Source organism: Rattus norvegicus, chromosome 8 (assembly GCF_021556685.1).
Source record: "Rattus norvegicus strain SHRSP/BbbUtx chromosome 8, alternate assembly SHRSP_T2T, whole genome shotgun sequence".
In the NCBI taxonomy this organism is placed as follows: domain Eukaryota; kingdom Metazoa; phylum Chordata; class Mammalia; order Rodentia; family Muridae; genus Rattus; species Rattus norvegicus.
The window spans coordinates 71,618,805-71,632,863 of NC_141541.1; the positions used below are offsets into that span (position 1 = coordinate 71,618,805).

General features: G+C 39.2%; 2 protein-coding genes and 1 non-coding gene across 14 annotated transcripts in view; 2 read left to right on the forward strand and 1 right to left on the reverse strand.

Moving 5' to 3' along the window:
* Positions 1-14,059, reverse strand: part of Iqch (IQ motif containing H) — a 195,928-nt gene that overhangs the window by 16,928 nt on the left and 164,941 nt on the right. For 8 of the 12 annotated variants that reach the window (XM_087561124.1, XM_087561125.1, XM_087561129.1 and 5 more), the window contains one exon: positions 11,469-11,591. In XM_087561124.1, the coding sequence (XP_087417250.1) occupies positions 11,469-11,591 (123 nt within the window). The remainder of the gene's footprint in view (positions 1-11,468; positions 11,592-14,059) is intronic. The other 4 variants (XM_087561131.1, XM_087561126.1, XM_087561130.1 and 1 more) reach the window with 1 other exon arrangement.
* LOC120093119 (60S ribosomal protein L37-like) lies at positions 1,450-1,822 on the forward strand. Its single transcript, NM_001429112.1, has one exon. The coding sequence runs from the start codon at positions 1,487-1,489 to the stop codon at positions 1,778-1,780; it is 294 nt and encodes a 97-aa protein (NP_001416041.1). The 5' UTR covers positions 1,450-1,486; the 3' UTR covers positions 1,781-1,822.
* On the forward strand, positions 9,949-10,089 carry LOC148004200 (U4 spliceosomal RNA). Its single transcript, XR_015628273.1, has one exon. It is a non-coding gene; the product is annotated as a U4 spliceosomal RNA (small nuclear RNA).

A 14,059-nucleotide genomic window follows, 5' to 3' on the forward strand; every position in this document is an offset into this window, starting at 1 on the left:
TTAATAAAATTAAAGATGAAAGGGGGGACATGATTACAGCCACTGAGGACATAAAGAGAATCATGAGGACATAGGTTAAAAACCTATACTTCACCAAACTGGAAAACTTACATCAGTGACTGTCTTGACATATATAACATACCAAGATTAAATCAAGATCAAATAAGTTTAAACAGACCCATAGCTCCAAAATGAAATAGAAGGCAGTAATTAAAAGTTTCACAATCAAAATAAACAAACAAACAACTAAGGCCAGACATCTTTATTGCAGCATTCTCCCAAAGAATTAATGCCAATACGCCTCAAATTATTTCACAAAATATAAACTGAAGGCACCTTTCCTAATCTTCTTATGAGACCATTATTATCCTGATACCAAAACTATACAAAGACCCAACATTAAAAGAAAATTATATGTCAATATTGCTTATGAATATGGATGCAAAAATTTTCAATAAAATACTTTCAAATTCAATTCAAGAACACCTAAAAAAATTGCTCACCATGATGAAGCTGGCTTCATTCCAGAGATGCAGGAATAGCTCAACATTTATAAATCAATAAAAATGGTTCATGACATAAACAGACTGAAAGATGAAAACCATATAATTATCTCATTAGATTCAGAAAAAATCTGACAAAAGTCCAACATCTCTTTATTATAAACAAGGGACATACCTCAATAAGGACAATTCATAGTAAGCCCATAGCCAACATCAACTTAAACAGGGAGAAACTTGAAGTATTTTCACTATAAGAGCAAGACAAGGAAGGATATTCCCTCTCTCCATACCTACTCAATGTAGTACTGAGGGCTTAGCTAGAATAATAAGACAGCTGAAGGACCTCACGGGGATACCAATAGGAAAGGAAGAAGTCAAAGTATCTTAATTTGCAGGTGAAACGATTTTTATACATAAAAGATCCTAAAAACTCCACCAGAAAACATCTACATCTGATAAAGACTTTCAGCAAAGTAGCAAGATACAAAATTAACACACAAAAGTCAGTAGCCTTCAATATACAGATGACAGACTGAGAAAGAAATCAGGGAAACAGTATCTTTCAAAATAGTCCCACCAAAACAACAAAAACAAACCTTGGGGACAGCTCTAATCAAGCAAATGAAAGTCTTGTATAATAAAATATTTAAGATGCTAAAGAAATTGAAAGAGCAGAAGATGACAAGATCTGCCATCATCATGGCTATACAATTAATACAGTGGAAAAATAGCCATCCTACCAAAAGCAATCTATAAATTCAACACAATTCCCATACAATTTTCAATACAATTCTTTACAGAGATTGAAGGAATACATTTTATATTCATATATAAATACAAAATGCCATAAAAGCTAAAAACAGTTCTGAATAATAAACGAACAGCTGGAGGTATCACCATTCCAGATCTCAAGTTGTACCATAGCTTCAATAATAAAAACAGAGCTCTCTTCCGGTCTCTTTGGCCTCGCAGGTAGAAGCAAGATGATGAAAGGAACATCATCCTTTGGAAAGCGTTGCAATAAGACGCACACGCTGTGCCGCCACTGTGGCTCTAAGGTCTACCACCTTCAGAAGTTGACCTGTAGCAAATGTGGCTACCCTGCCAAGCAGAAGAGAAAGTATAACTCGTGTGCCAAGGCTAAGAGAAGAAACACTACCGGGTCTGGTCAGATGAGGCACCTACAGATTGTCTACCGAAGATACAGACATGGATTCCGTGAAAGAACAACACCTAAACCCAAGAGGGCAGCTGTTGCAGCATCCAGTTCATCTTGAGGATTTCAATCAGTCATAAAATAAATGTTCTGGTTTCAAAAAAAAAAACCCAGCATTGTTACTGATATTAAACACACATGTTCATCGATGGACCAGAATTCAAGACCCAGATCACAAGTCAACGAGCAAGACTAATTAAAAAAAAATATACACTAAAGAAAAGACAGCATCTTCAACAAATGGTTCTGGCTTATGACTGCATGTAGAAGAATGCAAATATTTATCATCCTGCACAAAACTCAACTCCAAATGGACCAAAGACCTCAACATAAGACCATATTCCCTGAATGTGGTAAAAGAGACAGTGGGGAATAAGGTTAAATTCATCAGCAAAGGAAGATACTTTCTGAACATGACATGGATAGAACAGGTTGGTTGTAAGACCAACAATTAATAAATGGGACCTCATCAAGCTGAAAGTTTTCTGTATGACAAAGGACAAGTTCATTTGCAGCCTAGAGAATGGAAAAAGATCTTATCATATGTAGGCATAATGTTTTTATACACTGTGTAAAGATTACCCTTATGTTACTCAAACGATTTCTCTGACCTCATAGCTTATTTCAGTCTAGACATGGTACTGTAGTGCATTTCCTGTCTCAAGTTTATGTAAATAATTCTTATCATTTATTCTCGACCTTGTCAATAAATACTGATCACCCAGTGGCTGGGCAGAATAGAGAATAGGGAGGGACACACACCAACCAAAGGAAGGAAAGGAGGAGAGAGGGAGATTCAGATCAGCAAGGAGGATGGAAGAATTGGAGCTGTGAAGAAGGGGTCCAAAGAACCAGATCAATAATAACATGCAAGTATCATGGGATGGGGCTGGGAGGTAGCCAGATTAGCATAGAAATTTCACATAAATCATTTAACTGCTCAGCTATTGAGGTGCAGTTTTAAATAAATCTTAATGTTTCTGTGTGTGGTTATTGAGGACTGTCATAAAGAAATACAAACATGGGATGAATACACTTTACATTTATATTAAGAATAATTCATTTACAATCATATATCTGATAGAGGCTTATTATCTAAAATGTAAAGAATTTTTTAAAAACCTGAACTAAAAGAAACAAATAACACAATATAAAAATGGGGTTCAGAACTAAGTAAAGGTTCTCAAAAGGGGAAACACAAATGACTGAGAAACATGTAAAGAAATGCTCAACATCCTTAGTCACCAGGGAAATGCAAATTGAAGCTACTTTGAGATTTCCTCTTATACCAAAGTCAGTAAACCAAATGATAATATATGCTGATGGAAACAGGGAAGAGGGAACAATTATTCATTCCTAGTGGGAGTGCAAACTTGTACAGCAACTTGTGCAGAAATCAGTGTGATATAGTTCCTTAGGATGTTGGGAATTTGTCTACTTTCAGATACAGATTCTTGAGCATTTGCTCAAATAATTCTACATCCTACCAAAGAGAAACTTGCTCATGTTTATTGCTGTTATGTTCATAGTAGCCAGAAATTGAAAAACACCTTAGATGTTCATCAACTAATGAATGCATTATAAAATATAGTACATTTACACAATGGGATATTAGTCAGATGTTAATAAAAATGAAATTATGAAATTCACAAGTAAATAGATGAAGTTAGAAAAATATCCCGACTAAGATAACCCAGATTTCAAAACACAAATACATTATGTATTGTCATAGATGCAGATGTTATCCTCTAAGCCTCTGATTAGATAGGCATGCTATAATCTCTATATCTGTTATATGGTAAGGGGCAAGGGAAGGATCTACTAAGGAAAGAGAAATAGAATATGTAGTTATAGGGGAACAGTAGGGAGACTAGAACAGAAGAATTAACAGGGTGAGGGATAGAAGAGAAAGGCAAAGAAAGGACTATGAGGAGGGTCAATTAACACTAAAGGCCATTTGAAAAACCATATGAAAACCTACGACTGTAGAAGCTTCCTAAAATATATATGTACATAAGAAGAACCTAAATGGAGTCACACATAGGTAAAGACAATGCTCCAACTGAACTCTTTTTCTTTTTTTTTAAATTTTCTTTTATTTACATTTCGAATGTTATCCCCTTTTCTGGTTTCCCCTCCTGAAACCCCCTATCCCATCACCCCTCATTCTGCTTCTATGAGGGTGCTCCCCCACCCACCCACCCACCACCTCCTGCCTCCCCATCCTGGCATTCCCCTACACTGGGGTATCAAACCTTCACTGGACCAAGAGCTTCTCCTCCCATTGATGCCAGCCAATGCCATCCTCTGCTACAAATGCGGCTGGAGCCATTGGTCACTCTATGTGTACTCTTTGGTTGGTGGTTTGGTCCCTGAGAGCTCTGGGCAGTCTGCTTGGTTGATATTGTTGTTCTTCCTATGGGTTGCAAACAGCTCCTTCAGTCCTTTCTCTAACTCCTCCATTGGGGACCCTGTTCTCAGTCCAGTGTTTGGCTGCAAGTATCTGCCTCTGTATTTGTCAGGCTCTCACAGAGCTTCTCAGGAGACAGCTATATCAGGCTCCTGTCAGCATGCACCTCTTGGCATCTGCAATAGTGTCTGGCCAACTAAACTCTTATGCTACCAAGTAAAACCTCCAGTGCCAGGGATGGGTTACATTGGCCAAAGGAAGCCCATGGAGACTTCCAAACATCACAGGCTACTACCAAGACTATTTGTTTACTGTCCACAACCTGACAGTGAGGCCTTATTGCTGAAGATAACACTTACATATGTCATCAAACATGGAGAAGTCAAGATGGTACCTAACTAGAAGCTTTACCCTAGCTGAAGCTTCCACTACATGCTGCTGGAGGAGAGAAGAAATCTCTCTGTGCTCCAATCCCTGTGAACTATAGCAGTGACCTATCCACAAAATATACTGGTCAAATAGTGGCACAAATGTTATGGGAGTAAATCAATCATTTTCTGATTCTAGTTCACGAAACAGAACTGATTCTACTAAAATGGCCAAGAACCTGAGTCTAGATAGATCACGTGCCTAGGAAAACCTACTGTTATTACTCCACTAAAAGAATAGCAGTAAAATGACTCTTGGTAACATACTGATACAGCCACAGAATTCTGCCTCCCTGTGCATTATCAGGGAAGCATCTTGCAGTAGGTGGGAACTACACACAGAGACCCACAAATGGACAGTGTGCAGAGTGACAGACTTTGGAGCCAGTCAATCCTAAATGTGTCTTCACTGAAGCCCTCTCCTCATGTCTCAGGGTGCTATGTGGAAGAGGATGGGGGAATGATCACAAGAGTCAGAGGTGATGGATGACACCAGTTAAGCACACAGCTGGAGTGATGCACATATGAACTGACAGGCCTTAGGCCTGCACAGGTTCATGCCAGACAGGGGCCCAATACCAGGAATGGGGAGTGGCCATGGATTCCCATGCTAACTAAGAAAGTATCTGCAGTTGATAGCAGCTGCCAAAGAAAATTTTCCAAAGGAATGGCACTGGTATATTAACCACATCTTGGTGCTGGTCCCAGTCCCAGGACTAGTTGGTCAATAGAAAATGGACTCAATTGTCTTATACACTTTTTTACCTTATTCTGCTTTGTTTAGGCATTTTTGTCTTATCAGTCTTTTGTTCATTTGCTGTTTTGTTCTAGACAGGGTTTCTCTGTGTAATAGCCTTGGCTGTCCTGGACTCTGTAGACCAGGCTGGCCTAGAACTCACAGAGATCTGCCTGCCTCTGCCTCCTGAGCTCTGGGATTAAAGGCATGCACCACCATGCCTGGCTGTCTTATCAGTTGTCTGCTTGTCTATTTTGATTTTCATTTTTGTGGGGGTTTTGGTATTTGCTTGTTTTTTAGTATGTTTATATATTTTTTGTTTTTCTACCTTTTAAAGAGAAAGAAAAGAAAAAGGAAAACAAAGTTGGGTGGGTAGGAAGGTTGTGGTGCGGAACTGGGAAGGAAAAACCATGGTTAAAATATATTGCATAAAGTCTTTTAATAAAAAGTTAAATAAATTTAAAAAGTGTTTCGTGCCAACATGTAAACATCTCAATAGTTTTGTGCTGATTATGTTGAGATAAAATATTTTAATATATTGGATTTATAGTGTATATCCTAAAGTTAATATATCGCCTTGCCTACTTTTTCATATTTAAAAATTAGGAAGGCAAATGTGAATGATATCTATGGCTCACATATTTTTGCTTGACAATTCTAGGGCTCTTTTATTATTAACATGAGTATAGCAAGTCACTTCAAATCAGTGGTTTTTACTTCAGAATTTTATTTCTCCCTTTTTTTCAAATAAGTCCATGGCACCTGGCATGTCATTCCCAATTAGAAAATGTTATAGGCTTCTCATTCCAATACTTAGCCACAGAGCCTTTCTTCCATGGTTTAAAAGTTTGATTTAATCATTGTGTACCTTTCGTGGGTCCTATTATCAACTGTCAGTTCTACTAAAGTAGTAATCAGATAGAAGATGGGCTGTTTTGTTCTTATCCATTTTGAAGATTTTATCTTTCTTTTGATTTTCAAAACTAAAAGAAGTTTCCAGGTGTGGTTGTCATTAAATATATCTTATCTATCATTTGCAGTGTTTGTGCAATGTGTAGTTTTGTAGAGGGCCGCTGCCACCACAAGATGGCGCTGGCTTCCACTGCGCCCCACGTGGAAGGCCAGGATAGCTTCCGCCATTACAAGATGGCGCTGGCCTCTGCCGCGCCAGCCGACTTCCTTTCAGGAAGTTAACTGTGTGCGCATGTGCAAGAGTGCCTTCGTGCCAGGTCTTTGCCCACTTTGCCTAATGAGATCATGGGTAAGCGACCAATCAGGTGTGGATGCGCCGCGCTAGGGTGTATATAAGCCGCGCCATGCGGGCGCGAGGGGCTCTCCTTAAGATTTAATAAAAGTTTTGGCTGCCGCAAGGATTTGTATGTCCCCGAGTGTTTTCTTGCTGGCGAGGTCGCGGGTGGGACATAATTTGATGCACCACTTTTGGAAAATTATGTCACTACTTATTTTAAAAGTTTCCTCCTCTCTTGAGATAGTAAATGCATGCATGTTATAGACTTTTGGTCCATTTTCCATCTATCTCCTGTCCCTTTTTGTGGATAACTGACCCCTGAGGCTATCCTCTGACTGCCACGAAAGGGCCAAGCACAGGTGTGCTGGCACTCACTGGTGTGGACACACACAGCACAAACAAACACGCGCTTTAACTTCACTGAGCTGCAGCTACTGCATCTGCAGTTCTTTCCTCCCATGGCCAGGTTTTTCTTTATTTCTTTGTTTTCTTGTTTCTGTGCCTGTCAGACTTTAGTAGGAGAGCAATAGCCCTTGTTTTTATTGAGTTAATCTTTCTATATTTAGACATTTGCTAGATGCTATGATCTTTGCTGCAGTCTTACTCTGAGATCCATTCAGAAGCTTTTGTAGTTGGTTGTACTCATAACTTTAATTTGATCTTGATTACAAGGCCAAGTTTTCCTCTTTTGGATTTGGTGTATATCACTCATGTATAGAGGTACAAGGACAACTCTGTGGTGCTTGTTGTCTCAAGCTCAAGCTGCAGGCCTGTGCGTCATGCACCAGTTGAACCATCTTGCCAGCCCCTTTTACTATATTTTTTTACTCCTTTTTGAAATGTAAAAACTCATCTTAGTTTTTCCAGCTTTTCCAAGTTCCTACTTTCTGGAATCTATTTTTATTTCTGCTTCATACTTCCTGATACATTTAGAGGCTCAAAATTTTTGTATTCTTTGACAGACCAGACAAGAATAGTCAACGATCAAACAGCATTGTGTTTTCTAACTGCTTCCTTAGTGCTGTGAACACTTTAGGACTTCTACGTTGTCACTGGTGCCAGTTTTGCTAAATATTTCACCAACTCACATGATTTTTGAGACATTGATTTCCATGAGTAGCTTCTATGTCACTGCTTCCGTGTCACTGCCACCAAGTCAATATCAAATTTGTAGACTTTGCTTGAGGACACCTTTCCCTTGATACTAATTTATGTGCCAGCATAGGCTGGCTATGCTTCAGAATTTGAGAAACAATTGCTGGTTGTTTCTAACACCAGAAACATTTTCTTGTTCATGTTCTTCCATATGGACAGCATGTGTCTCTGATCACTTTTGGTCCTTCAGAAACCAGACTGTTAGAGTGAGCCATTGGAATGAACTTCTGTGTTTTTCCAAGGTAGGAAAGAATATTACAACCGACACTGACGTATCTCACCTCCGCTCATATCTTACCCATCCAAACAATTTACATAGCTATGCCTAACTTTGGAGAAGCAGTGAGGAAGTATAGTTCTGTTATGTGCCTTGAAAGGGGAGAACCAGAGTGTTTGTAAACAATACTAATGTTTCCCACCATGGCAATATCCAGGCCAGAGAGAATGATTGCTGCTGGTTGTGGGCTGTATAAGATCATGGCACACCGCCAGTGTCTGTGAGACCAGCCCCTCATACTCCTGCAGAGAGTGAACGTGATGCCGGTCTTCATACGGCTTGTCAGAACTTCATTTTCTTCAGAAACTAGATGGGGCATTCTGTAGCATTACAGAAGTACCAAGAAGGAGTCTCATCAAGTTACCTTCAAACTCAGCAACACACTTCTCTAATATTAATCAAGAAAAATTAGTTCATAGGGTAATCTGACTCCCTCCACACTCAATTTTGGACAAAAAAAAAAAAAAACCCGAAAAAGAAAAACAAAAGCACCACTGAGATTCTATGATAATAATGGTAGAAAACCAAGTTGAAGGAAGGCATAAGAGGAGTCCTCCTTTGATCCAATATCAATAATAATATATTGTTTATGTGGCTTGCTTTTTCTTGAAAAAGAGCTCACTTTGAGTCCAATCAAAAGTAAAAACTGGCAGCGCAGCTTACACTTGGATTTAGGTAAATGGTTCTTCTTATTCTAGCATAAGCTAAAGAGATAATGGAATCCTAGGAGGCCAATCTGAAATACAGCCCCTTTCGTAAGGCAGAGGCAGGCATAGGGACTGTGCAGAGGAGGTCGTTTCTGCAGCTGAGGCACTGAGACAACACACCTTTGAAATGGTCATCAGAATTCTTTCATTAGGCTGGGAATCATATTTTAGTTAAAGGGAAGTGTGCAGCTCCAAGCATTGTTGGCTGCATAACCACAGGAAAATCTCACTGAGGTATAGTGGAAACAACACCACACAGCACAGGCATGCAGAATAAACGAGATGGTGTAGTGAAAGTGCTCATGTGGCCAGCTCGAGGTTAGTGCTCTACGGTGCTGCCCCACCATCTGTGTCCCTTCCTGAGAGAAGTCTGTTAAGACAGGAAGGATGGCCACAAGTCATAAAGAAGGCCTGTAGTCCAGGAAGTAAGCAGGCGAAGCAGGAAGGTTACCATGAATTTAAGACCAGTCTAAGCTTCAGAGTAAGGTCTTATCTCAGAAAACCAAAAGAAGATGAAGAAGAAAGAGGGGTGGGGCGGGGGAGAGGGAAAAGAGAAGGGGAAGGAAAAGAAGAGAAGGAAGAGGAATGGTGGTAGGAAGTTCTTACTAGGGATAGATTTCTGCATTAATGTTTAAAATAAAGAAATATGAGAGCCCATTTCAGGAAAAATCAGGCAATAATTCAGCTGGGAAATTTGTAAAATACCAACATGGTCAGATGATTCTCTTTTCCTTCAGCATTCTTTCTCTGTCTCTGTCTCTGTATCTATCTTTCTCTCTCTCTCTATCTCTCTCTGTCTCTCTCTCTCTCTCTCTCACACACACACACACACACACACACATTGTGTGTTGTCCCTAATCCATATACATGTGCATGTATTCACATATGATATCTTTATCTCTCTATTTATATATAATATAAATATATATTTATAGATTCATAAATTTTATGTTTTTGCTTTCTTTCCAGTTATTGTCTCTGCTCTCTTCTAATGGGTTCTTTCATCTCTCCTTTGCTTCTGGTTCTGTTTTTCTTTTTGTGTTGTTTCATTACTCTATTGCCCCTAATCCATATTTCTCTTCACCCTTTCATCTTTCATGTTTTGTAAGTCATTAAATGTGAGCAAGCCTGCGGCGTGTCTGGGGAATTGTGGTTGTCTGTGGTGCCTCTCTACGCACCTTTCCATAGCTTTCTCTAGCCAGGCTCCTGCCTCGTGGATCACCTTCCTCTGCTCCCCTGGACCATGGCAACACATCTTCCCAATAAAATCTGCTCTTAGTTGTGGTCTCATAGCCAATGAGGTTTATCGTAGGCGCGATTATTGCTAATTAAAAATGTTTCCCAATACCCTGGCGTGACAGCTTGCAATACACTCAGCACTGGCAATGTCTTACAGTCTCTATAGAGACGGGATTTAAAAAGAAACAGAGAGGAAAAGAAATGTATCCAATCATCCAAGGAACAAAGGTGTAAATAACTCCTACTGGGCTTTACTTTTCTCCAAAGTATTATAACTCTAATCAAGTGCAAAGCCTTCAATTCAAGAATGAGCACATTTTAGGTAGTAGAAAGTGATAAAGTATGTTTTGTTTGGGCTTTGAGACATCCCTGCCAAATATGCTGATTTACAAAACATATTCTGTTTTGATACTTTAGAAGAATAAAACAAATAGATTAGCCACCTTGTGGTACATGGGAATGTCTCAGTCTTATCAGTTTGGGACAAAAAACTAATTCTGAAGGGATTGTGTGTAGCAGATGCAACAATTTCAGGTAAATCAGTTCTCCTGTTGTTTTCATTCTTTCTGCATCCCATCAGTTTTAATGTAATCTGCAATGCAGTATCAGCTCCATTATATATGTTTGCACCAGCACAGATCAGGCCAAGCAAAGGGCCTCATGATCTTGACAATGCCCTGCCAGCTTGCTGGGGCTCCCGACTGTCCTCCCAGGCACTTTGTTCACAATCATACTGTGCTTAAAGTTTGAATGGCTTTAAAGGGCCCCCAAAAAGTTGACTCTTAAAACTGGTTCTCAAGTAATAAAACTGAAAATTCAGACACATTAGGGCTGTGAATATGGCTCAGTGGCAAACTGCTTGCCTAATTAATATATATTAAATTATATCTTTACAAATCAAAACATTCGGCTAAGTTGCAACTGTCTAATTATCATGTCATTATTTGTGGGCAGTAAATTTATTGTTATGTTGTCAATGTGATATGTTGAGTTTGCTCAAATAGGGATTGTGTTACATAGTGTCATAGAACATCCTGGTGTGTCAGAGGTTTGAAAATAAGTCCAGTGGAAAAATAGGAAATTATTTCTCCAGAGTGACATGAGTTGCTGGACACAAATTGGAGATCCTGGTTTAGGACTAGCCCCTCGTATTTCATTTGCCCAAAGACACTAAGTTAGGACAGAGCAGCTGCACAGGGGCAAAATTGGAGCTACTGCCCCCTCTTTGAGAATAATCAGAACTCCTTAAAAGAAATCATCATATCTAAATAGCAGAATGATAAAGTCTTCATTTTGTTGTTCCCTAGTTTGTATTTCAAACAAAACGATTATGGAAACAGGGCCTTTAAGGAGGTGACTAAATGAAGTCATAAAAGTAGAGCCCTGATCCTTTAGAACTGGTGTCCTTATATGAAAGGTTTTCCTCTGAATACACCCAGCCAGTCTTAAAGAACACCTCTTTGAAGGAGTGGCAGTTTGTTAACCACTGAGTCCTACTCATCCCTGATGGGTCCATCCCTGATGAACTATAACTATAACTCCTCATACCTCAAGGTCATAGCCGATGCCATGGGCCTTACACATCTGGAGAAAAACATAATAGAAGATGAGTGAGAGATTGTCGTGCTTCAGCTGTGTGGACATCACTGCATAGCGACTGGTTTCTGGGGCCTAGAAAAGCCACAACCAAAAGTTAGACTCTAAAAAATTTTAAATCAAGTTTTAACTTTCCAGTTACAGATTCACAGATAGCTTACTAGCTAACACAGAGGTGTTTATCCAACCACAGTAACACTGCTGTGAATGTGCTGCATTGTTTTGGGACATTTGTCATAACTAGGGACCAAACTGCTGCGTTGTCTTTTACCTACCTTAGATTGGTACTTTATTTGAATTTCACTAGTTTTTCTCCATTTCCTCTTTCCTGTTTCAGGACCCCATCCCATATTCAGTGTCATGTTATATTCAGTCCTTATATTCCTGTTATAGTCATTTTCTCGTGTTCCTTGGGACTTTTACAGTTTTTCAGATTGCCATGTTTTTGATGACCTTGATGATTTTGAGGAGTACTGGTTAGTAATTTCTTAAAATTCCTATTGTTTTTTTCCCCTGATGTTTTTCTCATGATTGGACTGGAGTAGTATGCCTTTACAAGAGAAAGGCCACATATATAAATCACAGTCTTCATCACCTCAGATCAAAGGTTTATGTTATTGAATTTTGGATGCTATTTCCTAAAGGTCACATGTTAAAGGATGAGGAAAGCATTAGAAGGTAGGGTCATTCTGTGGAAGATTCTTAGGTGATTGAAGAGGTGCCCTCAAAAGCGATTATAGGGATGTTTGTCTATTTTAGTCTCTGTCTCACCTCTGGGTCATAATGTAAGTAGTTCTATTCCACTATGAACTTTCTACCACTGAAATCTGTCACCCACACCAGATGTCCAAAGTAACGGGTCAGTCCACCAAGGAGTGGAACCTCCAAACTATAAGCTAAGTAGTCCCCCTGTCTTATAGTTATTATCTTAAAGCTGACCAACACATTATTGACATATTATTGATAGTGTTAGCAAGTAACATTCCCTTTCCATAACATATTTTATAGAAGTAAGTCACTTTAGTGTTTCCAAAACCTCCTTTCCTCCAGGGAGCCAATATTGGAAATGCATTTTCTGTTGAGAAACTGCTATCTTTAAATGTTTTTTATTAGCAGATGTTACTTATACATATAAATGGGTTTCATTGTGGTATTTTCATACATGTACACAATAGATTTCAACTGTATTCACCTATTCTTGCCCCCTTTCCTTGCTGTGACCTCTTCCCTCTTCCTAAGTAGCCCTGTGCTTTTAATGCCCCTCATTTCATTTTGCACACCTGTCAGTTGGAGCTATCCCAGTGACTGGCTGTAGTTGGCCCAGAGTTTTACTTGTACATTTCCTAAAACATTTAAAATTTAATTTGCACAAACTAAATTATTAGATGCTAGCAGCATTGCAGCACATCGGTTATAACATGCTATATTTGTCTTGGACAATCAGCTGTTTCTATGAGATAACTGGGAATTTGGAGGCCTGCATACAGAACCATGACCAGCTTTAGAGTGGTAAAAGATGAGTGTCCCTGGCCCAGGCCTTTAACTTAGGGGCCCCACAGGTGCTTGGACTTCTGCAATGACTTAAAACAAGAGAAGTCAAAAGAAATGCTGGTACATAGCTGGCTTTGGGGTTCCAGGAGATCTGTAGGCAGACCTCAGGCTCCAAGGGATTGGACTGATCAAGTGCCCATCAGAGAATAGATATTATTCTTCTGTAAGTCACCTATAGTCTTTCTTCTTGCTCCTTCTTCCTCTCTTTCTTTGTACATATGTCCAGACTCTACATTCATCTTTTGTAACATATCTCTATTTCATGTGGCTTTCCATCAACATTTATATCAAACCCTACATGTCAAACATTCCTGTCAGTACCATTGATAAAGATGCTTTTCCCCTAACAAATGTGTTAGGCCCTCACAGGCTAGTGCAATCTGAGTCATATATTACCATTAGGGTTGTCCCATCTGTACTGACTAAGACATTTTTATTTTAAGAGACACACAAAAACCCCATAAAAGATAAAATTTTGTTTATCAGTAGGATACTATGAAATGTTTGATACATGTATGTATTTCACAATATTTAAATCAGATTAGACTTTTTTATCTCCTCATTTCTTTGTGGTAAAAATGTTCAAAGTTCTTTCTTCAGTTATTTTTTCTTTTTTAATTTGCAGTACATAACTGCTGCCATGTTGCACAATATTGTGGTGTAAGAGCCAGTTAAGAGTAGCTCTGTGTCAGATGGCTCGACTTAACCCGGCCAGGCCATGCAGTGCCCCTGCCTTCATAGTGAAAGCCCCGGAGCCCAAGCCTTTGCACACGGATGTGAAGTACAAACACACTGGAATTTACTGTGGCAACTAAGCACATAATTATGTGGTAATTACCGTGAATTTACAAGATAATTTTTGTTATTTTTGTCTTCTAAACTTACCTTATGCTACTTTAGTATATTAATAGGAATATTTATGCCACAGTCAGTGAGAGAGGCAGGAAAGCACCTGGAAGGTAGATCACCCTCCATACAATACTCCATGCTGT

Bases quoted from the DNA above. Each gene is read 5' to 3' on its own strand.
- LOC120093119 (NM_001429112.1), top strand. From the start codon at position 1,487: ATGATGAAAGGAACATCATCCTTTGGAAAGCGTTGCAATAAGACGCAC.